General features: G+C 39.1%; 3 protein-coding genes across 3 annotated transcripts; 1 reads left to right on the top strand and 2 right to left on the bottom strand.

Moving 5' to 3' along the window:
- Positions 1-1264: 1264 nt before the first annotated feature.
- LOC135678497 (syntaxin-32-like) lies at positions 1265-6842 on the bottom strand. Its single transcript, XM_065191378.1, has 5 exons — positions 6099-6842; positions 3762-4012; positions 3477-3649; positions 2832-3038; positions 1265-1561 (listed from the first exon to the last, which is right to left on the bottom strand). The coding sequence occupies exons 1-5, from the start codon at positions 6334-6336 to the stop codon at positions 1402-1404; spliced, it is 1029 nt and encodes a 342-aa protein (XP_065047450.1). The 5' UTR covers positions 6337-6842; the 3' UTR covers positions 1265-1401.
- A 4118-nt stretch (positions 6843-10960) lies between these two features.
- On the top strand, positions 10961-12804 carry LOC135678496 (acyl transferase 7-like). Its single transcript, XM_065191377.1, has 2 exons — positions 10961-11447; positions 11687-12804. The coding sequence occupies exons 1-2, from the start codon at positions 11037-11039 to the stop codon at positions 12524-12526; spliced, it is 1251 nt and encodes a 416-aa protein (XP_065047449.1). The 5' UTR covers positions 10961-11036; the 3' UTR covers positions 12527-12804.
- Positions 12805-16203: 3399 nt separating this feature from the next.
- On the bottom strand, positions 16204-19243 carry LOC135678495 (disease resistance protein RPS2-like). The gene has a single exon (XM_065191376.1). The coding sequence runs from the start codon at positions 19068-19070 to the stop codon at positions 16428-16430; it is 2643 nt and encodes an 880-aa protein (XP_065047448.1). The 5' UTR covers positions 19071-19243; the 3' UTR covers positions 16204-16427.
- Positions 19244-25518: the final 6275 nt, after the last annotated feature.

Raw genomic sequence — 25518 nt, 5'->3', positions numbered from 1 at the left:
TTAGATTTGAGCTTGACACTCTCCTTCACTCATCGTGAAGCAAATCGATCTTTATATTTTCTCACTCACCTATGCAAACATGAGGAGAAGAAGATATTGAGGACTTACCTCTGACGATTTGAATTACGAAAGATGATCGAAGCATATACACAAGGAATACCTCAGATTGGAAGAGTAACTTTGGGTGAGCTTGGTACGGACGCCCTCCCTCCTACCCAGCCCGTGTCACCTTTTATTTACCTCTCCTCTCCTCCTCACTCCGAAGCGAGTCATCTGAAAGGAAAATTATACTGATATTGATATTAATACTGATTATATAACTTGATCGTGGAGCCCGGAAACAACATGTTAAAGAGGAGCGGAGATTACCAAAGAGTAAACTATAGTTTCTTTTCCATCAGAATGTACAACATGTCCATATCATTCATTATATTTGCAAGACAGGCAGAGAAATTACTTTAAAAGAACCAAGTGATATCAACCGGTCCAACCCCACTTTGATCCTCATTAATTGCTCAAAATTATACCATAACCCCAACCCATTAACTGGTCAAATCTAGTTAATCCGATCCAAAGTGGGTTGCCGCCGCACGGAATTTTAGATCCCTACCCCAAAAACACACACTGCCACTAATGTTAACATGAACTTAGCATGAGAATTTGGCTTTGAAGAACCAACCTACAAAAATTTTAGCAAATTTTCACACCTCGTGTTTTTTTTTTCTTCAAAAAACAAAAAAAGAGATAATATAATAAGAAAGAGGACTACTACAGCCTACGCTCTGCACATCAGAGCTCAAATAGGAGGAAGCCAATGGGACCTCAACTTACTATATTTAATGTGCTTTTCTAACTAGTGAGCACACACAGTTGTACATCAGTGACTTTTCAAGCCTGCAACTTTGTTCAAAAGATCAAAAATATTCCTAACACGATTAGTAAATCTCCATGGTGGTTTGTCCTAACGGTTGAACATCAATTTCGATCTCCAGGATCAAAACAACATTGTGCACTCCATGGAAGATAGCCATTAATTAATTCACTAAACCACATTCAAGTCTCTTGTGTAGGAAAAAGAATACTCCGGAGCACAAGATATTAACAAAGATATGACATCATGATATGGTGAAACAGAGCTGATATAGTCTTTGTAGGTAAGATTTGTCTCACTTAATTCTACAGTTTCTCCTGCTAAAGCTACAAGGCTTCTCTTGTGCTAGGAAAGTGGGGAAAAAAAAAAAAGGCCCCATATGGAAGAACATAATTCTCAAACAAAAACATGTAAATAGCTAATTTGCCAATCATCAGATGTAATGTGCAGAAAGGAATAGCGAAAAACAAAAATTACAAAGAACACAGATCATTGACAACAAAGATGGTTCTGTTAAATCTGCCGTAGAATTATGCAACAAAAAACAGAAAGATCATAAGGAAAACCATAAGGACAAAGAATATCTTGATCATCAGCCACCTATTAGAGGATATACTGTTGAGGTATTTAAGCAGTGCACCTTGTGCTCCTTCCACGTTAGTCAACGTGTCATCCATATTCTCGTCAATCCTGCCATAACCAATGCCAGTTTATTTTTTTTTTTTAACAAAATTAATTCTCAATAAGCAGTTAATTGGCTCCATTTATGCTTTACAATGACTAAGTATGTCAAACCAAGGTTTTTTATTCTTTTGCCACTGCCTCCTGCAGTGCTGCTGCTACTATTAGTGACGGACTATCATTTAAGCCTACTCACACCAATTGTGATAATTTTTTTATCCAGTTTTCATAAAAGAAAACTTGGTCCACTATTGAGATGAAAAATTAAAGTTAAACCTTTAAACAATAGGGCACAAAACAAACAAGGAGATCAAGAGAAGGCAGCGAAAAGACAATTAGTTCACAAAATTCATGCATGAATAATATTTGGAGCTTCTAGATCATTACCACCAGATAAATCTAATGGATAAAATACCAATCCAAAAACTTAAGCATGGTATATGATAGGGCTAATCTTCTCCGTCAATAGTAGCTCGATATGTGGCATTACACATGGATATACAATCAGTGGTGATGAGACAAAACATTCTCCTTTATTAAGGAGAATGTTTTGTTGAGGAACATTCCACATAATATTCTCCTTTATTAACCTACTATCAAAAGCTACTTTAGGCATGGTAATTGATGTCGGGACTGACTTGAACATCAAAAAGATCGAATCGGCAAACCCACCCAATTTCGGTCTTTGTACAGGTCAGCCACGGAGTGTGCACCCAAGCACCTCAACCCCCCAAAGAAATCTCAATCAACCTCAGTGACCAACTAACCTCTCTTGCACACGGAAGTACGAACCGTGTCGGGACTGATTCGGATGTCATCGACTTTTTTCCCCTAACAGTGTACATGTTATGTAAAGCATATATTGAGTTGGAGATGTGCATTATCATACAATATTTCATGACAGGTCACTGATGGATATTTTATTACACATCATCCTAATGCACATAATCCAATAATTAAAGGGGGGGCTAGTGCATGAGGGCCAATGTATAGAGCCCTAGACCTACAAGGAGAGAGGCTATGTGATTCAAATCTTAATCATTCAAGGCACAAAGAAGAAACCTTACGACAACACCAAGACATATAACCCAATAATAAACATATAAAAAAAAGTTAGTGGAATTTAAAGAGGACTCTTTACTAAATGGATAATGACTAAGATGCTTGAGGATCAAATCTTGAACAATAATGAGATGATGCAAGTTCAATCCTGAAATAAAATATCAATTGACTCAAGAAAAAATAAAAAATGGAAACAAACATATATGCAAAAAATAACCTGATTGCAAGCTCTCCCTGCTGCGAAACCATTGTAGCCAGCTGCGTAAAAATATTGCTCAACTCATGAATTGTTGACTCGACATTCTGAAGAGCTTCTGCTCTGCTCTGCATGTAACTATCCTGTGCTGGAACCATTTGTTGTTGTTGCTGCTGCTGCTGTATCAAAGGCTGAGTTGATGATGATGGGTCCCCATTCAACTTCCTCCTGTCAACAAAGAAGCATCAGAATTGACTAGAAGCGATCATATAGACAGTTTTTCAGACTCGAGTTCAGGAATCACTGGAGGCACATCGCACATTTCACTATAAAAAGGCTACTATATTCATAAAAGAATCAGCATTAACCTGAAATGGTCTCTATTTTCACACGAAAAATATGATAACCTTAAGTTTGATACTAGGCAACAAACGAGAAAACTAGAAAAGCTTCGTTTCTATGGAAATCGGTCGTAACAAAAAATGTCTGTGTTCAGACCCCTGGGTGAAATAATTTGCAAGTACATTAATAGAATGTCTAGTTACCTACAGGAAAAGAGAGAGGAACATCTACAAATGCATTAAATTCATCCAATCTCTAAAATAGAATATAATATCAACAAGAGATGATAAGTTTAGCAGGTTATAGTGTATTTAATCAAATTACCTGGGAAACAAAGGAGCAGAAGCTGTTGAGTCACTTTCCCATGGTGCTGGGGGAGAGGCAGAGTCATTACTTCCCCTGGAGACCAGTGGGCGTTGTCTAAGAAAAGGATTGGTTGCTTCCTTTGAGGCTGATGAAGAAAACAGCTGCCTTCTATTTTCATGAACCTTCAAGTTCTATAAACACAAGATTTTCATAAAACCATGAAAAATAATTTACATAGTTAATGATTCTGGTGAAGTAAAAAAAAAAAAAGCACACACAAAAATAGAATAGCAATTGATCTACCTCAGTCCGCATGGTTAAAACTTCTTTGAACTCCTTTGTTGCACTCATCAAGCGCGTCTTCAAATTATCAACAACAGTGGTTGAATGATTGGTAGTGTCCCTGGACATATTACCGCTTTCATTTTGTGAATTGCAAAGGAGTTGCAGGTCTACAACTGCAGAATTTAAAGCAGTAATATCCTGCTTGATAACTGCTGTCAGTTCTTGAATCTGTACAGTAGGGTCATCAAAAACCGATGTCTTTTTCGCCACTGAAAACACAAAAGCACTCATGACACTTGATAATCAGAAAACAAATAACTAGCAAATATATGTCCTAAATAAGCCAGAAATTAGGAGGGATGAGGTTTCAGTAAAACAAAAGCATCCTATCATAGCAAAGTGCAATCATCTATGAGATTCGTATGAGATTCATATGAATCATTCCCTGCTTTCAATTTTCAAAAACTTGAAATCTCGACCTGACTCAGCTTGAAGTCTTCCAAGTTAATTCAAAATTTCAAAAAAAAAAAATCTATACATCTTTACTTCCATCATTTGATTCATTATATATATGCTTATGTGCTGAAATTAAAAGTTATAAATGAAGTAAAATATCCACAATCATATACAAATGCAAAAGTTATAAAAGGAACAATATATGATAACGTTCTAGCATTGATGATGGCTGGAAGCTTCATTGGAAGAAAGGAATATGGTTTAGTTTGTTGCCCTAACTTGAAATCGAGTGATAAAATCAAAGTGAGAAGTGACACCTATAACAAGTGTTTTTTCCATTTTGAGGAAAGATCCCTATAGTATATGCTAGACAACTAATCTACTAATTAATATAACTTTATTTCATAAACGAAAGAACATTACATTAAGGACGGCCTTTAGTTTTGTGGTAAAAAACTAATGTTATCATCCCATGAATTCCTATCAAAGGATGTCCCTACTCCCTAGAATCCTTAAAATGTGAATTATTATGGTATCCCATACAAGATCTGTATTGGGACATTTAGATATTAGATAGGCTTAAAAACAAAATCTAAAACTTCCTAAAATATTTACCAAAATTAATGGTGAGAATAAGTCACAAAACTATAAATGAGAAAATCTATCCTATTAGTACAAGAAGTGAGCGAGGAACTTTGTTTAGTGTTTCATATCTTGACCAGGAGAGTCTTGAAAAGGAGTAGCTCCAGTCCTATTTCAGATAGGATTGAGTTGTCCACTCTCTTCGAAAGCTACATAAATTTTTTATTCTGTTCAAACTCAGGATGCAAGTTCCTTACTGTCTAGCACAGGTGCAATAGAAATTTGGTTGGTACAAACAAGACTCACTATTTGTTGTCTCAAGGCTGTCATAACTTCCAAATGGATGAGCAACTTTTTCGGAGTAATCTGAGGGCTGTTGAGGACCTTTAAGTCTTTAAGATATATGTTAGAGCAAGAAAAAGCGAAAATGTAGGCTTTAAATATGTAAAAGACTCTAGGTGATGCTTGGGCGTGAAAAAAAAAGTCATTGTCAAAAGTTCCAGATGCTTGTTTGGATGCCATGAAGTGTAACTCTCCTACAAAAAGATTTCCAAAACCATAATCGCCGTACAAGGTAAATACTCCAGACTGGTTGGTTCCCCTAGAAAAAAGCTAAAAACCAATATGGACTGTCTGAAAATATGTTATATAGGTATGGTGTTGTAGTCAATGGCATCGGAAGTGTTGTACAAATTGCCAGACTTGGCAGTTGATGCATGGGAAAGTGCATAAGAAAACTCATTCTCCCATGCTGTATTCCATTGGTACCACAACTAAGGTCAATATTAGGGTTGATATTATAGTGGATATAGACATGAAGTTGTGTAAATCTTCATCAACATTAAGGACAATCAAGAGTATTGGAAGGAGTCATGGAAAATGGCCTCACTCTGGTACCAAGTTATCGACAACAATGCCATGACTCAGTTGTTTCTCTAAATCATGAAAAATACATACCAGAAGTACTTCTGAAAGGTAAACCGTCATCTTTTCTATTATACAACCTACTACATTAACTAATGAACATCATCACCAAAATACGGACTGTCAGGAACTACTTCACAATGAGAACAGGAGACACAAATAAATGAGTTAACCTCAACTATATTAGAAGATAATAATATGCAATACTTGATTTGAGACGGTAAATTATTGCAGTTGGATGCTCCTTAGCTGGTACGTATTTGTACACAACAAAAATATTCTCATCCGATTCTATATAGTCCTAAACAGTTCATATCAAACTGATGACAAGAATTTCGAGTTCAAATTTACCATAAACGAAGCAATATCACGCAGTTGTAATTAATCACTTACATTTCGCAAGTTTGGCAAGTTTCTGCGAAGTCTGATGGATCCCGAGCCCAATTTGCGAAGCTCTCCTGCTGAACTCCGACTGGATCGAGGCAGCCGATTTCGGTCCTTCAAACTTCGGAGCAGCAATACTGCTTGTTGCATCTGGTATCGATGCGAAGGACTTCTTAAAATTCTCGACTGCTTTGAGGAACTCCTGCGTCCGGTCACGATAAGACGTTTGCCCCGGTCTCGGATTCATCCTCGAGTAGCCCTAGAATCTCAACGGACCACCTCAAGGGAGCAAGAATTCGGTGAAGCAACACGACCGACTTGATCTTAGGTTTCCGAATCGATCTAATCGCAGAACTGCTCCCACGATTCAGAGTCGAATCTGGTTGCCAGATCTGAGATCCGGAGACGACAGCCGACCGCTTGAAGCCCGAATCAACCAAAAAGCAAGACGAAATCCGATATTTTAGTACAGGAGAGCCCTGGATCTGGGTGCATGGTCCCGGAAACAGCCAGCAGGCGTGGGGTTTCCGACTCGTTCGATCATATTTCAAGATGCAGATGACGATCGATCGACGCGAAGATGCAGCGATGAATCAAGATCGATGAGTGATCTATTTCAAGAACACGACATTTGACGAGACCTCGATCAAGGGGAAGAGAAGCGGAGGGATTCGCACAGCGTCACATAGAGAAGAGTTGCAGAGAAATTAATCGACAGCTGGAAATGGAGACACAGCGGACGCAAGAATTCGGTTTGCACCGACGGACGGGTAATGGAATATGAGTCGAGCCGGGCCGGGCCGGGCCCATGAGAAAGGAAGTTAGGCCGGTCCGCTTTCTTCTTCTTCTTCTTCCTCTTGATGAGGGGGTAAAGCTTCCCAACTTGTGAACCAAAGATGGAAAGATAATTTGATCGGAGATAAACCAAAACCATACTACGATTTTGTGCTTGGAAACGTCTCCTTTACAGTGAAATGATGATTACAATGCGAGTGTGCCGATACTTTGTTAAAGATATGTTCGGGACGGAGAGGAGAACTCGCAATCAAACACAAATCTAGAAATCAATAAATTAAGAATATATTATAATATAATATAGTTTAATAATTCTTATTTAGATTTATAAAAATAAATTATTTATTATGTGAGATCAATTATAAAATTATTGAGTTATAATTCATTTTATATCCTTTCACATAAGCTCCGAAAAGTCTATATATTTTCTCCCATCCTCTTTACAAACCCTAAAGAGCATCATTTCTATAGAGTTAGAGGTAGAAACATTTAAAATATTTCTCGTATCTTATTCTATTATTTTGAATCAAAATCCAAATATATATAGAATATTTATAGAAGAATCAAGTCTCAAATTGTTAGAGTTGTCTTATTTATCATTTTTATATTAGGATTTATTATCCTCGTAATATGTTAGTTTCAAAAATCTTAAAATATTTATAGGATGTCGATAAGAAGGAGAGTGCTTTCTCATCTTCATTCTCATCTCATCCTCCTTCCCCACCTCATAACTCATTTAGACAAGGCAAGAACGAAAGTGAGAATGCGAAATCAGGAACAAGGATAATAAATCTTTATCCACATCTTTAGTAGAAAAAAAGATAATTTTTTTATCAATAATTAGGTCATGTGCAAACAGTCCAAAATAGCACTACGAGAAAATTCCTCCCATACATTGAAAATGATAAGACGAGGAACATTCTACTCGAATCGTAAAATATTTTTTTCATCTAACGATTACTAACTTAAGTATCGAAAATACCGTATTGGAAGCTCCCCTCAACCACATAAAGAGCTTTCATATTGTCTCTTTGACCGTATCAGATTTCATGTGTGCATGCAATCATGAATCAAGTTGGATTGATTCAGACATCACTAATTTCATCGAGAAAACTCATAAATCCCTCGATCGTATTCACAAGCGCTCGTACTCACCCTCACAGTGACATATAATGACTCATCAAGTTTCAATTATGGATTCATCAAAAATTAGATCATGGAATATTATTTTTTTTTCCCAAAAACATAAATTTATATTACTTGATGATGTGATTACACCCACATCTCATCATCGCCGAGAATAAAATACAACCACCTAAAAAAACTATCATTCCAGATTCTATTAAAAAAATTAGCAAATCAATTAATCATATTAAAGACAAAGCTCACAAAAGATGAGCGTAATGTTTTAATGCTCTCTACGAAGGGATCTTAGTGCTCCTGAACACATCAACAACCTTCACGAAGCGTCCTTTGATGCCAACCTTCGATCGTGTAAGGCGTGTTTCTCCACCTGCAACCATGAACAACACACACATCTCAGAGTTTCTGATAACAAATCCAATCTTTCCTCGCTAAGCTATCTCTCGCATCAACCATCCGAATTCCATCTGAACTCACCAGCAATACAAGAGTTCATCTTTGCAACTTAATCAGCATGCTAAGTGAAAATTAAACAATATCTGAATCTGCTTAGCAGTACACTATGGAGAGGATGACATCAACATTACCCAGATATATCACGCCGAAATATAAAGAAAAGGTCAACCTTCGGTAGCTAGCAATTCAACTTTGTCGAGCAAGTAGCTCAAAAAGGCTCATACGGAGCTCACCATCATCACCTTCCTCCATTGCCAACCCCACTATGGCGCAAAAGTGTGCACGTATGGACCTCACCACCAACACTGAGCTCAACTAATGTCAAGTGCCACATCACCAAACTCCATTTTCCTTATCCATTCAGCGACCCAATCGAACCTTGGTTCAGAATAGGTATCGAATCTTAAAACACAAAAGCGAAATGCATGTTCTTTATAGTTTGTACACAAGTAATAGGTTGGGCTTAGTTCATCCTAATTCTTCCTATCAGCTAAGATTTGTCATGTCCAGTATGTGGAGATGATGAGGTTTTGAGATGGAACTCCTTACACTTTGAACGCTGATTAAAGCTTAATGCATGTAAGGTGTTGCTTTACCATCATTTTGTTCTGTTAAGCTGATTATAATGTTCCATATTAGGAGTTGCGATTAATTTCTCCAGCCATTTTTGTTGGGTTAATTATGACTCATATGCTAATTAATTAATTAAAGTACAACTCACACCTGACATATACAAGCATCACTTTTCATAAAAGCAATAATTGCAGTGCCTCATTAACGTTTATTGCTTAGCTCATCAGCGGGAGATGGTTGACTAGTTGGTTGACTCACGGTTTCCGAATTCTTCTCCAATTCGCCCATGTGATTCTCGTGTTAAAAATAAAAAGGCAACTAAAAGAACTATTTATCGAATATCCATGTTTGTGAAGGTTAAAGTGAAAGTTCTTAGTGTAGATTACAACGCCATCTATAAACATTGTGAAATTAGTGGATGAATCCTGACATGTTCCACTAAGTTTGGAACCGAATAAGACGGTTCTACTTTTGAGTTATAATTTGATTTATTGATTTTAATTAAAATTTATGTTTATATTTAATTGATTTAAAATTCGATTTGAAACTTATTAACCACCGGACAAAATCTAGTCCAATTTGGTTCTAAATTGAACCAAATCATGATCAGAACTATTTCTTACAGTAAGTGTACGATTAAAAATGAAGTTATTTATTATCATATTCTCATCCTACAACGAACCATACGCATCAGATGGTAGTCGATCACTAACATATAATATGCAGGGACGAATCAAATGGGATCGGACGAAGCTTCCCCGCTTCGAGAGGAGAAACGCTGGTTCTCAGTACGAAGACACCAATGCTTTTGATCCCTTTGTAGTATAATACAGTGGAGGTCCTAATCTCATCCAACTAACGAGCTTAGTGCATTTCATAGCTGTCGACTCCATGGATCATTGTCATTGGACGATTCATCTCCTGTAACTCTCCAAGCTAGATTTAGGTCATGATGAGGTCTCACGGCTGCAGACTCCATTGACGAGTATGTTGAGAAGCTATTTGAACAAATGCTCCTTTCCGTGTTAGCTAGAACGTTCACAGGTATTGCGAAACGTGTATTTCGTGCTGTGACCTAATCTGTTCTTTGTGAGAATCGATATGATGCGCAATAGATTATATCGTTTGTGAGCTGAAAACGTGTTCATGTCGAAATCTATTCATCTCAGGTGCTCGTGGTTCTTGACGAGAGCTTGCATGAGTACGTGCAATGTGTCTAAGGCGAGTGAGGACGCTGTCAGATTTCTCGGGGGCAGTTTCGATCATTTCTTCGTAATCTCATTGCAGTGAGTTCTTTATAGTTTGTTGGACTGACTTCACCTTAGCTTTATGGTCGATACTGAGGTAGAAGACAAAAAAAGGATTGGATGTGTTTCAGGTTACCATGTTCATCAGGAGATAATGTTTACCAGATTAGGGTTTTCTTTGATCAGAAAAAGAAAGCAAGAAACAAGTTGTCAGTCTGAATCCATCCATGAACGAATCAGTAGATCTCTCCACATGAATCAGACACCTTATACTCGATAATTAAACAAGACGTGTTCGACTCAACTTGCGGGCTCTATCTGCTCCTCACTCCTTTGTTCAGTGCCTTTTGAATTCTCGGAAAAGTGTTATCATGAGTATGTCCGTCTTCTCGTTTTAGTTTCACACTCACAAACTACAGTTGCGAAAGTTTCATGGAAGTCAGGTGCACTATTACCAAACAAGTTGAGAAACAAAGAACCACCACCAAGCAAGAAAGGTATTCTAGACGAAGGGAATGAGGTCAGGTTGACGAAGTTACGGCCCACACTATTCCTTTGTGATCGAAAGCAAACAAGCACTTGCCCAAATTGCTCATTGTCCGAAACCAATCTCGTGGTGATTAATCAAAGCAGCTCTAATGAGACGAGCTCTATAAATGCCGTTCGTTGCCGCTTCCCCATATGTGGTACCTTTACCTTTCACAGGTGCAGGCAATCTAATCCTTCGATCGCCATGACGGTGACCAGGCTTTCCCAGAAGCTGGTCGTCCCCTCGGAGCCGACGCCCTCCGGCGTCCTCCGCCTCTCCTGGCTCGACCGATACCCGACGCAGAGAGCCCTCATCGAGTCCCTCCATGTGTTCAGGGAAGGAGAAGAGGCAGCAGCGGTCATAAGACGAGCACTGGCCAAGGCTCTGGTGTACTACTATCCTTTGGCCGGCCGGCTTGTGGAGCCGGAGCACGGGGAACTGCAGATATCCTGCAACGGTGGTGGAGTTTGGTTCATCGAGGCGTTGGCTAGCTGCCGGCTGGAGGACGTGGACTGCTTGGAGCATCCATTGATGATGTCTAAGGATGACCTCTTGCCTCATCCGGAACCTAAACTGGAGCAATCCGAGGAGGAGTCATTGCCACTGTTGGTTCAGGTATTTCTCTTCTCTGGTTTGTCGATTTGGTTGGAGCAGAGCAAGGACAGTGCTGCATTCCATCCACCTTCTGCTACCCATTCGTTTAATATCCGTCATAGCGATCGAAAGGAAGATGTCAGATTAGGTGGAGAAGATATTGAATCGGGGAATTCATCGCCGCCACATCTTCCACTAAACACTTTTCAACACATTTAAGCTTTGTGGCTCAATTCTTTTCTTCTCCATCATCAACGCAGGTCACGCAGTTCAAATGTGGTGGATTCGTGGTGGGCCTCAGGTTCAGCCACGCCATAGCTGACGGTCCCGGCGCAGCCCAGTTCGTGGCCGCGATCGGCGAGATCGCGTCCGGCCACCGACGGCCCACCGTCGAACCGGTCTGGTGCAGGGACGCCATCCCCGCCCCGCCGAGATTCACGTCAGGGCCGCCGCCGGCCCCGTCTGACGTCCGCATGCAATATCTCATCATGGATGTGTCTTTGGAGTACATATCCCATTTAAAGAGCCAATTCATCGAGCAGACGGGCCAGAGGTGCTCCACCTTCGACGTGCTCATCGCCAAGGCCTGGCAGAGCCGGACGCGAGCGATCCACCTGGACCCCGAAGCCAGCGTCCATCTCTGCTTCGCCATGAACGCGCGCCAGCTGCTGCACCAAGTGCTGCCGCCGAACGGGGGATACTACGGCAACTGCTACTACATAATGAGGGCCACGACGACGAGCGGGAAGATGGTGGATGCGTCCATTGTCGAGGTCGTGAAGCTGATCAGAGATGCCAAGAAGAAGCTACCGACCGAGTTCGCCAGGTGGGTCAAGGGCGAGCTCAAAGAGGATCCGTACAGGCTGACGTCGGCCTACGACTCGTTGCTGGTGTCGGACTGGACCCGGCTGGGGTTCGCGGAGGTGGACTACGGGTGGGGGACGCCGGTGCACGTCGTCCCGCTGGCGAACTGCGACTACGTGGCGACGTGCGTCGTGGTGAAGCCCTCCGTGCCCAAGCCCGGCGCTCGCTTGATGACACGGTGCGTCAAGAAGGACCACTTGGTGGCTTTCCACGATGGACTGATGGACTTGGCTTGAGAGTCTGCTTCTGAGCTTCATTATGGATACCAAAGGGAACACTGAAGAGTGATCGTCCTTTAAAATGTTGTAATATTGTCGCATTATAATCTTTTTCCTGTTCTTCTTTTGTTGACCTTTGATTCGACCAGAAGCATCAACTCGTTGACTCGTCGGTTCAAAGATTTCCTCACATATATACTTATGTTCCTCCTGTCGAGATAAGTATGGCAAATAGTACTAGGTCCTAGGTCCTAGGTTCAGATTTGATTCATAGTTATTTATCTAGATTGTTATCATGATCTAGAGGTTACATGATGATTTCAATAACCACTTCAATCATGATCTAGTAGTTATAAGGTGATTTCGTTAACCACCTCATGATCTAGTAGTTATAGAGTGGTTGTCACTAGGTCCTATAAATAGGACCATAGTTCAGAATGATAGAGAGAGAGACAGAGACAGGTAGATAGAGAGTCCATGTGTATTTGGTATCTTGTAAGTGTTCCTCTTGCTTTTAAATACTACATCAGTTTTCTTGAGTCGAAATGATTCTTTTTACTCGTATCGTAGTATTCTATTTTTCCCTTACTCCTCCATCCCTAACATTTGTGGTATCAGAGCCTAATTTCAATTTGAACTGGGCATTATGGCTTTTAACGGTAATTCCGTGTCTCAACCCCTTATCCTCATCTTCTCAGGCAAAAACTACTCTATTCAAGTCTCAAGATCTTTGAGACTTAATAGAGAATGGATATGTAGATCCAGATGACGAAATCAGGCTGAAGGAGAATAGAAAGAAGGACTCAAAGACATTGTTCTTCATTCAACAAGCTGTACATGAGACGATCTTCTCAAGAATTGCAGCAACGACAATCTCAAAGCAAGCTTGGTTAATACTTCAAAATGAATTTCAAGGCTCATCAAGGGTAATTACGGTAAAACTTCAAACCTTCCGTCGTGAGTTTGAAATTTTGTTCATGAAAAGCAATGAATCAGTGCAAGATTTTCTTTCTCGAGTGACTGAAATTGTTAGTCAAATAAAATCTTATGGCGAACATCTTCCTGATTATATAATTGTTGCAAAAGTTTTGAGAAGTTTAACTCCGAAATTTGATCATATTGTTGTCGCAATTGAGGAATCAAAATATTTATCTACTTATTCATTTGATGAACTAATGGGTTCCTTGCAAGTACATGAAGTAAGGTTGAACAGGTTACTTGAAAAAAATGAAAAAAAAAGCATTTCAGGTTAAGAGTGAGTCTTCTACTTCAAAAGAAGACAGAAAATCAGCAAGAAGAGGACGTGGCAGAGGAGGATTTCATGGAAGAGGAAGATGACACTTTGATGAACAAGGACAATCAAATTATGATAAAAAAAATTACAAAAGTAGAATTCAATGTCACTATTGTAAAAAGTTTGGTCACATAAAGACAGATTGCTGGAAAAGAGAAAAGCAAGCAAGCTATGTGGAGAAATATGAAGAAAATAGTAAGTTGTTTATGACTCGTTCACAAATTCATAACATCTCAAATGATATTTGGTTTTTGGATAGTGGGTGTTCTAATCATATGTCAGCCATAAAATCAAAATTTAGAGATATTGATGAGACTCACAAGTTGAATGTTAGACTTTGAGATAACAAACAAATCCAAGTGGAAGGGAAAGGAACAATTGAGATGAAGACAAATCAAGGAAAGGTAAAATACTTTGATAATGTTTTCTTTGTTCCTACTTTATCACACTTATTGAGTGTTGTACAATTAGTAAATGATGGATATTCAGTAATATTTGATGATGGATCATGCACTATTAGAGATAAGAAATCTGGTTTGATTATAGTAAATGTTTGCATGACACAAAACAAGATGTTTCCACTTGATATATCAAATATTGAAAGACATGCGCTTATCACAACTCAAAAGAATGAATATAGTTTATGACATTTAAAATATGAACACCTTAACATTAAAGGTTTAAGGTTGTTAAGTTTGCCTAAGATTAATACACTTGATGTATGCGAAGGATGTATTTATAGCAAACAAAGTAGAAAACCATTTCCTATTGGAAAAGCATGGAGAGCATCTAATTGTCTTGAATTAGTTCATGCTGACTTATGTGGACCTATGAATAGAAAATCATTCGGTGAAAGTCAATATTTTTTATTGTTTACGGATGATTATAGTCGCATGAGTTGGGTATATTTTTTGAAATTGAAATCTGAAACATTTGATAATTTTTGAAAGTTTAAGGCACTTGTAGAAAGACAAAGTGGTAGATATATAAAGACACTTCGAATAGATAGAGGTGGTGAATTTTTATCTAATGAGTTTAGTTCTTTTTGTGAAGAATATGGTATTCACATAGAATTGACAGCACCAGCACCATATATACTGGAGCAAAATGGTGTAGCTGAGCGTAAAAATCAGACTGTCGTTGAAATGGCAAGAAGTTTGCTTAAAGGAAAACATCTTCCAAATCAGTTTTGGGCCAAAGCAATTGCAACAGCAGTTTATTTGTTGAATATTTCACCAACAAAGGCTGTTATGAATTGAATTCCTTTTGAGGCTTGGTATGGTATGAAACCAAATGTTAGATATCTAAGAATTTTTTGTTGTATTGCTTATGCTTTGGTGAATTCACAAAAGATGAAAAATCAGAGAAATATATTTTTAATTGGTTATTCTTTACGATCTAAAGCATATCGATTATATAACCCTATTAGTGGCAAAGTTATTATTAACCGAAATGTTATGTTTGATGAAAGGGCAAGTTGGAATTTGGAGACCAATAGAGGTGAAACACAAATGCATATTTCAGCAGAACTAGACACTCCGCAGAATCAAGTGACAGATCTTGCTCCAACAAATTCATCGTCAACCTCACCCAATAGCAGTTCAAATTTGGATTCCTCAGATGAAACCCCTTCAAGAAATTTCAAATCACTGACAGAAATTTATAACTCAACATTTGCTTTGTTTATTTCAAATCCGACAACTTTTGAGGAAGCAGTTAAAAAAGAGGAATGGAGAAAAGCAATGAAAGAGGAAATCAAGTCAATTGAGAAGAATAAAACTTAGGAACTAATGGATCTACCGAAAGAAAAGAAAGCCGGTTGAAATGGATGTTCAAAACAAAATTTAAATGTAAATTATTTGGTTTTACTGATAGTGATTGTGCAGGAGCTTTAGATGATCAAAAGAGTATTTCAGACAAGTGGAGCTATCACAATGAAGTATTATGGAACGGATGAGTAAGTTGTGGATATCCTCACCAAATCACTTTCACTTCGAAAGCATATTTATTTTATATCGCAAATTGGTGTATGCAACTATGAATCAAGGGGGAGTGTTGAGATTTGATTCATAGTTATTTATCTAAATTGTTATCATGATCTAGTGGTTACATGATGATTTCAATAACCACTTCAATCATGATCTAGTAGTTATAAGGTGGTTTCGTTAACTACCTCATGATCTAGTAGTTATAGAGTGGTTGTCACTAGGTCCTATAAATAGGACCGTAGTTCATGTAGCGAGTGATAGAGAGAGAGACAGAGACAGATAGATAAAGAGTCTGTGTGCACTTGGTATCTTGTAAGTGTTCCTCCTGATTTTAAATATTACATCAGTTTTCTTGAGTCGAAATGATTCTTTTTACTCGTATCGTACTATTCTGTTTTTTGCTTGCTCCTCCATCCCCAACACGTAAAGCAGCTCATTAGAAATCTTTAAACCCATCACAAATTCACAACCTCTCGAACCCACAGGCTGACTCGGTTGTATTCACAACACAAAGCCACTAGCTCGTACACAATTCACACGAGATCATTACTACAGTCACACAGTGGGACACAAGCAAGAAGAAGCATCAAACCACTCTATGCGAAGGCACGCGAGAATGGAAATGATGATGCAGCTGCTACATCGGTTTGAAGAGATGCTCAAAGGACTTGGTGCGATCATCCTCCCAGTCTAATTGATCCCACCATGTTCTCTCGCATTTGATCTCTTTCATCTCCTTGGCGACCAATGCCAGCTTCTTTAGCATGGGGCATCCTTGCACCTCCATGGTCTCCAGCTTAGGAAATGCATACACTACATTCCCATCACTCAGACTCTTCATCGCCGGAAGCCGCCTGAGCATTATTCTTTTAAGATTAGGGAAGAGAATCAAAGTCTCCGAGCCATCCATTGCCTCGTCGTCCAATCTTATCAGTCGATCTATTTCCCTGCAATCTTCGATCAGCAACTCCTGGATGCTCTCTAAACGCCTGGCCTTCCACACGAGCTTGGCTTTTGGGAGACTCCAGAGACGAAGGTACTCCAGATTCGAAAGAGCAGCACCCACACCAAGGTCGCCACCAATTATTACCTCTTCTAGCTCATTCATCGCGCGCAGTCGAATCTGTATCGTATGGCACATGTGTTCCCCAAGATGATCCGTTGATGGAATGTTGAGCCTCGTCAACCCTTGGCAGCCTTCTATCTGGAGCCAGTGCGTGGATGTTGCTACTCTTTGTGAACCACAGAGTCTTCGAAGAGCAGCCACTGTGCTGACGCTGATGCCAAGAACCTTTAACCTCTTCAAGCTTTCCAGCTCTTCAAAGCACACCCCCTCTTCCCCGGGCTCGCCCACCCTCCATCCACTAGAAATGTTGTGCATATTTAGCCACTGCAGCCCTTGAAGACTCGATATCACTTCATCCGGAATGCTTCTCAAAAATGTTGCCGATGCCAACGAGAAGTACCTGAGATTTACCAAGGCACCAAGCTCCTTCGGCAGAGATCCGATCCTAGTGCTAGATAGATCAAGATATTGTAGCTGGAGCAGATTGCCGATCCCTGCGGGAAGCTCTTCTAAACCAGTTTGTCGTAGATCTAAGATCCTGAGACAGGGCATGTTACTGAAGAAGCCATTTGGTATCTTTTTCAGAGGACCGTTGTCTCGAAGATGCAAAAATATGAGGTCAGGACACTCCGGTGCCTCTGGAAGAACACTTATGCTGTTCCACCCTAGCGATATTCTCTCTGCAACCTTCCATTTCTCAGCCGCAGGTGCTTCTACCAGCCCGATTCTGTCTCGGACCAACCATTTGTTTTCCTTCTTCCCGCATTCACTGGCCACCCACAGTATCATGGCACGGATCATAGGGTGCATTCTGAAGTAGTCACGATCGATTCTTTGTATCAAAGATGCTTCGTTTAGTATGCCAAGCCAATAGGACGCCTTGAATACAGAATCTGACGCACTGTGGAAGTCATCTATAATCCCTTCACCTATCCATAGCTCCCTGAGGTAGTATCTGCTAAGCCAGCATCCCTCTGCCACCAGCGAGAAGTAGGAGACGCATGTTCGCAATGTGTCACCAGGCAAACGATCATAGCTGAGTTTGAGAGGATTGAGAACTTGCTCTTCCATGCCTGGAAGCTGGGAAGGTGCATTCTCCATGATGCTCACTGCATTCTTCCACTCCGCAATAGTCTTTTTGCTTGCCATGGCTTGTGCGACTGTGACGAGCGCCGCGGGCAAGCCACCACACTTCACGGCCAGCATTCTAGCGTGGTTCAATATATATGCGTTGTTGCTGAGAGGCTCCATCTGTGCATTGCTACTGAAGAGATCCCAAGCCAAATCGTCTGTTAAGCACTCCATTTTAACCATTTTATCTGCACCCATGCGACAACAGACATCCTCCATTCGGGTTGTGAATATGATCTTGCACTTCGATGGTGGCTCGGGATTTGGAATCCCCATAACGTGATGATTCAAAGGTTCCCATAAATTATCGAGTAGCAGTACAAAGTCCAACTTACTTAGCACGCGAAATATGTGGGCTGCTCTGTCCCTCTGCGCCTCACCATCTTGCCATGGCAAGTTCAGTCGGCGGTATAGAGACCTCTGGATCTCCTCCACTTTATAATCTATCGAAAACTCGAGCAAGATAACCACGTCAAGACCCGAATGGGTCTTTGGGAAATCATTGTTGAATCTTGTCAACAGTGCCGTCTTGCCCACCCCACCCATCCCGTGGACTCCGATGATGCTCACGCCGTCGTCTGTTGCATGTCGTTGGAGCTCCTCGAGCACCTGATCCATGCCCAGGGTTTTTGGGCTGGGAATCTCGACGAAGCGATCGAGATCAAGATCGTCGGCCACCTTGTCGACGACTCTCTGTTTCAACGCCCCGGCGGTCGCCAGTGCGGTCTCAGCTCTTCTTCTGAGCTGGTAGCTGGAGCACAGATTCACAGGGAAGCTGCATAAGCACTTGATCATTCCATCGAACTTGCCCTTTATCCTCTTATAGTCGCGGTCAAGCTGTTCCACAGACTCCAGCCACTGAACCACTTCGCTCTTGGGGTTGAGCCCCCTCCTCCTCGCCGCATCCATGTCTCTCTTGACGTCCGTGCTTTTGCTGTTCAGATGGTTCACGTCTCGGCCCAAGGAGTTCATGATCTCCTCGTAGGTCTTGACATAATCGCATGACTGAGAGCAGCAATTGCTACAGGAAGTGATGATCGGGCCGATACAACCCGCGCCACAGAAGCTGGAAAGGACGGGCATTTTTGCAGGAGATTCGGACAATGGCGAAGCAGGAGATGAAGGAGAAGAAGACTCAAAGACTGGGGTAACATCGACAGCTCAAACCATAATGATTTATGGATCGCATGAAAACAAAGTGATACTTCGCCATTCGGTCATTTGTCTTGGTCGATCTGGTTGGCGTGCAATGACCTCCATTAGTCCCGAGGTGACGAGCGACCAACGAAGGACCCACGACAACATATTTATTGACCTTGCGGCCTAACCCGTCAGGTCCAAGAGACAAGTTTGAAGCAGACGCATTTAAATATCGGATGGAGATAGGATACTTTAAACCCGACCCATTTCTTTATCCAAAGTAAAGTAAAGGTTGAAGCGGACCCATTTAAATATCGTTTCGGTCAGTGTAGAGAGTAACGAGCACGAAGCAGGAGGAATAAGGATCACATGGAAAGCCAAATAGATCCTGTTCGTTTGAATAGCAAAAGCAAGCCCCACTGTTAGATCACCGAAGCACGTGAAGGGGGTCCGACTTGCATGGAGAAAAGCACATACAGACAAATGTGAAATAATGAGAGCAAGGATTGTCGTAGATGTATAAGCAACATTGTAAGGAGCAACAGTGGTGATGAGTGGGTTTTGTTGAAATTTAATGCCGTAATCTATATATAGATTTTTATTTTTTTATAAGAATGTTAGTCAAAACCTGAACATATAATTTTTACAGAAGATTTATTACATAATATATATATATATATATATATATATATATATATATATATATATATAATTAATCTACTCATAGGATATTCATAACATGAGTATCCTAGAATTTTCACAGCTAGATTATATGAGTAGGATAATCTACTCGTATAATATATATATTTAACAGCTCCTTAGAATTCTTGATATTCGAATCAAAGTAAATATATACATAAAAGTAATCGAAATATTACCGGGACTTTTAACTGTTCTTCCATCTATAGGTCAATAAGCACCATGACTAACATGCTAACAAAATTTATCGTAAACAAATAATTGATTCAAAATAAATAAATTATGTATGCATGTAATATATGTGTTTTGAGATATATGTAAATATTCGATACTTTATTTATGTTATGTTGAATCTCGTATTTTGATGATGAAACCAATTGATAGTATTTATAATTTAATCTATGTTTTGAGTGATGCATGTTGCTTCGATCAAGGAAAGATAATTAAAGTAGGAAGAATCATGTTGTGCCGGAGAAACATGTAAGATTGGACGTCAAATCGGAGGATCGATCGACGTATCGACAAAAGACTTCGGGTCGTGGATTCGAGCATCAGGCCAAGAAGAGCAGATATTGTGCCAAAGATATCAGAGTTGCGGAGGTCAACTGGCCGATTGGGCAATAGGCTGCAAGAGATGACGATGCGCCGAAGAATCGGACGAAGCATCGATGGACCAATGACATGCCGGACGACATGATTCATACTTAGTAATAATTGTTTAGATCGAAATGTATTTTTATGTGTGCAGGATTAACTACAATAGCAAGACATAAAGCAAAATGAAGTCACGGAGTCAAGAACGCGATTTTGTTGGGAGTTCGAGAGTTCGTCGGAAGTCCGAACGTTCGATGGAAGTTCTGCTGGAACCAACCGAGAAGTCCAGAAGCTTGCCAAGGAAGCTCGTCGGAACTTGCCAAGAAAATCGTCGTGAAGTCCAGGAGCTTGCCGAGAGTCCGCCGGAACCCGAGAGATCGTCGGAAGTTCGTCGGAAGATCACCGAAAGAAATCAGACTTATCTTACTTAGATTATGTCTTAAGAAACATAGTTAACACATAATTAGAGTTGTGATTGGGAAGTAATTCCATCAACTGTTAGGGGCCAACTGGGCCCGAAGATAGGCTGGTTTGGGCCGGATTCAAGGCCCAACTAGGGTGTTGAAACCCTAGCCAACGGTGGCACTGCTAGGGCTGGTGGTGGCACCGCTTGGGGAACATCACCCTAGGAAATTTGGGCGGTGGTACCACCGGCAGTAATGCTGCTAGCGGTGGTACCGCCGACAGTAATGCTGCCAGCGGTGGTACCGCCCCTGTTCACCGGTGGTACCGCCTAGTACTAGATCCTGCGACGGTAGTATCGCCCAGGAACGACGGTGGTACCATTAGTACCCAGAAAACCTAAGATAAGATATTTTTAGGCTTCAAGTTTAAATTAACTTGAAGCTTATAAATACCCCTCTTATCCCTGATTAACACACATAATCACATAGAAAAGTGAGAAAACGCTGTAGAAATCACTTGAGAAATCCCTCCTTTAGATCTAACTTTAGAGTTCTGTTTATAGAGGAGTGTGTGTGTGCTTATAAAGGTTGACTCCTAAACCCGTGAAAAGGAGAAGAGGGGTGTAAGGAGGTTGATCTTCGCCTATTAAAAGAAGATCGATAGTGGATGTCGGTGGCCTCGATGGAAGAGGAATCGACGAAGTGGATGTAGGTCATGATGACCGAACTACTCTAAAATCTGGTTTACATTTCGTCTTGAGCAATTTACGTTACTGCAAACCATTTTACTTGCTCACTGCCTTCGATACATTTACAAACACACTTTCAAGTTGAGCAAGTTTCCGAAATCGATTTGATCGAAATGAAAGAAAATTTCAAAACCAATGTGATTTTACGCTGCACTAATTTAACCCCTTCCTCTTAATTCTGACTCGTTCCTAACATCTTATATATACATAATTTATAAAACTTAAACTTTATGCGCATTCTAAAATTATGAGTTGTTAACATAGCATTCTAAAATCAAATGCTAGAAGATTTTGGTAAGTCATTTGACATAATGCTATTGTAAGAGTATACTTTTCTTATAATTATTTTGAAATAAATCTGAATTGATGTATCGAGTAAAATTTAGAATGCTAGAAAATTTAGAATGTTAAATTTTAAAGTCTTATGTTGATTTTGTTATTTTATTTATTCTTACTCTTGTAAATTTATAGGTGGTATTTAATGATTTTTTAGTTGACATTGGGTTTTATTAAGCCATTGGGTGATATATTGAATGATTATAAACAGCACATATCTTATAGATATAAATGAGAATTTAATACTTTTAGTATATTCAAATATTATAATGGATTATGGATGAATTATAATTTTCTTAATTTAAGATATATTCACATATTTTAACTATTATTTGAAGGATATGACAAATATTACATATCAGGAGATAAATCATTTTAATATAAATATAGCTAAGGATTCATCAAAATAAATATAGATAAGGTTTAAATATCAAAATAGAGGTCATAATAGTATTAATGCTTGTGTCCATGTTGTTTCCATTTGACAAGACCTAGAACCATTTTTAACCCTCATATTATATAGATAACACATATCTCTTTATGTCAAGATTAAAAAATAACTAGTTTTTAAAATATGTTTTAATATATAACATTCGTTGATTGATAGGGTTTAGATTATAACCATACTTACCAAACAATTATCATATCATGAAAAATAATACATTAATTTATTTTTATAAAATTAAAAATTTAAATAAAATACTTTTACATATCATTTCAAAATTGATGTAATCATATATCATTTGAAACCAATCACATTCAAACATTTTTCAATCCTTTTTAGATATAATATTTAATATATATTTTTATATATAAATTTAAATATAAATTAATAAATACTTATAAATAATAGTCTGAATCATATAATATTGAATTATAAATATTTAAATTTTTTATAATATTTTCAAATAATAAAAGACTTATAAATGATGTAAATCATATAGATTTACCAATTCCAAACACATATGCTAATATTTTTTAAAACAAACTAGATGAAGTCATCAGCTACTTACTTTTAATCGCATATACTCGATACAAATATATAATTTTTTTTTTCAACATAATCATGTTTTTATTTATTTCCTTCATAATATAAATATTAAAAAATATAAAATTATCAAAATTAATTAATTCATAATCTTAGACACTAATTTGATCAATAGGAACTGAAGGAAATTCAAAAACAACTTAATTTTCTAGTCTTGATCTGAATTTTTTTTAATATCCAATTAAATCCTTAATAAATTTACTCCTTTTTTTCTCTTATTTTTCTCATCTTCTGTTTCTTCTCTTTTTTTTTCTTATCACTTCTACTTTTCCTCTTCTCATATTTTTCTCCTACAAGGGAGAGGCGGTGGATGTGAAAATCTTTATTTTTTTTAGACTTTCCGTAATTTGATTTTTGATAATTTCTGCATTTATAATCACATCCTTTCGTAATTTGATTTTTTGATTATGTTACTGTTCTTTTTGGATAAAGATGATCAAACAATTCCCGATCACAATAAAAAAAAAAATTTATATATTCGCTATCAACACGATGATATTTGTGACCTTAGTGCTTGTTACCCAAACATGTTCAACAAATAACGATAGATAAAACTAAAGCACTTAAAGAAAAATTATAATATCAATGATTCATCTTATCGGATTAATCATCGATATGATATGTATCGATCTATACTAACGTACCGACATACAATATGATAAAATATATCAATAAATCAATATGTATTATCTATAACAATCTTTTATTGACTGATAAATATCGTTCGTACCACGATGAAACTTGATTATAGCTCTAAAAAATTGTTTACCACTATAAAAGAAGAAAAAATCAATCCACTGAAAAAAAAAAGAATAACAAAAAAAATCTGATAATATCCGGATTGACTTGGTGGTAACTACAACAGTATACAACAGTCCCACAACCAAGCCTCACTGTCACCGATGGAAGCCACAGCACGCCAATGCCGATGGAGACAGGGTGGTCGAGTCCGGCGGAGAAAGTCGCAGCAGACGCTGAAGGCCTCGAATACGATATCCGCAGCGGCACACGACTCCAAAATATACGCAGGCAGCTCAACTTGGCACGCCGCCGACTCCGACGCCCACACCGTCCTGCAGAAGATGATGAAGACCGTAAAAGGTAGAGCAGCGGAGGGAAGAAGCAGCCTCGACTTCATATCAGATGACACTTGGCCCTACTTTCTACGAGTCCGTTTGACTGGGGCTTGTTTTGTGGATTTTGATGATGGTGGCGGAGACGCATTTAAGAACAACGTAAGACTTACGATTCGAGAACACGAGGAGGAGAGATCACATCACTGGTTACCATGTAGCTTTGTCAAATTATAGAGATCGGAGAGATGGTGTTAGGTCTGGTGATCACATCCATTAAGTTAGATCACATACAAGTACGAACTAACAAGAAGTTGAAATGTTATCCTTATCCATATGTTGCATGAGTTAGATGCCATTTACTTCATTTCCAGATGTCCATATTAGATATTACAAAGGAATATATTGTAGGCTAAGGGAAGACCGTGACAAGTTTGTAGATTTAGAGATCCAAAGGGAAGAACAGACAATCCATCCCTCTCCACTTTAGAGGGGGAGCCAATCAACATGGTAGAGCCCTGGCAGCACAGTTTCATTATATTTTAGGTATTTATTTCAGATCCGGTATCTCGGATCTTATGACATTTAATCGTGCAGCCTCGTGGATCATACTTATATTTTCTAATTGTTTTCTATTCCATAAAAATATAAGAGTCAAAACTGAGTTGGCTTATATCCGGACATAATCTTATTGGCTCCCAGACCACTCTATGCATCATATTGTATTAAGACGAGGATCTCCACTCCCAGGCAAAAGCCCACGTTACCATGCGTGCACCACCCGTTGATGCCTGCGCACAGTGCCCACCAACATGGCAACGTGTGGTTCAAACATTGATCTCTCAACTTCGGCATAATTGAACGCTCGCGAATTCATTTTTATGGACGGCATGGTGTAAGGAATTTGTCGAAGTCTAAGAGAAGATAATGACGGCAAAGAAATTAATAGATCGGGAGAGCCTTAGGTTGGAAGCAAACCCTCTTATCCTTCATACGAAGGAATCCAAACTCACAGCTCTCTTTCTCTGTATAAAAGGGCGGATCATCTTCTTCTTCCTCACCCACTCACTCTCATCTTTGCCTCTCTTCTTCCCACCATCTCCATCTTACATACAAAAGAAGGAAGATGTATGCACCGCCGGGCGCCCAGGACATGTCGTACTTGGACCACGTCCAGCGGCGCCACGAGGAGAAAGGATGCCTCTATGCCTGGTAAACCTTTGCACTGCGAATCTCTCTCCCCTCTCTTCCTCCTCTGGTTAGGTTTTGTTCAATTCTAAGGCATCCTTAATACCGCTAAAGATGTATACGTGCATGAACATGTTCCTCGAAGACTAATAGCAAGTAATTAAGCAAGAAGCATACAGGTTGGATGAATGGTAATATCGTCTTTATTCTTCTTTGTTCTTTTAATTTGTATTGATTTTTGGTAATTAGCCTCCTTTTCTGATTATATTTGAATTGGAATCAACTGGAAGACCATGGAGT

The sequence above is a fragment of the Musa acuminata genome, chromosome BXJ1-7 (genome assembly GCF_036884655.1).
Source record: "Musa acuminata AAA Group cultivar baxijiao chromosome BXJ1-7, Cavendish_Baxijiao_AAA, whole genome shotgun sequence".
In the NCBI taxonomy this organism is placed as follows: Eukaryota; Viridiplantae; Streptophyta; class Magnoliopsida; order Zingiberales; family Musaceae; genus Musa; species Musa acuminata.
This window is presented reverse-complemented; position numbering and strand designations above follow the sequence as displayed.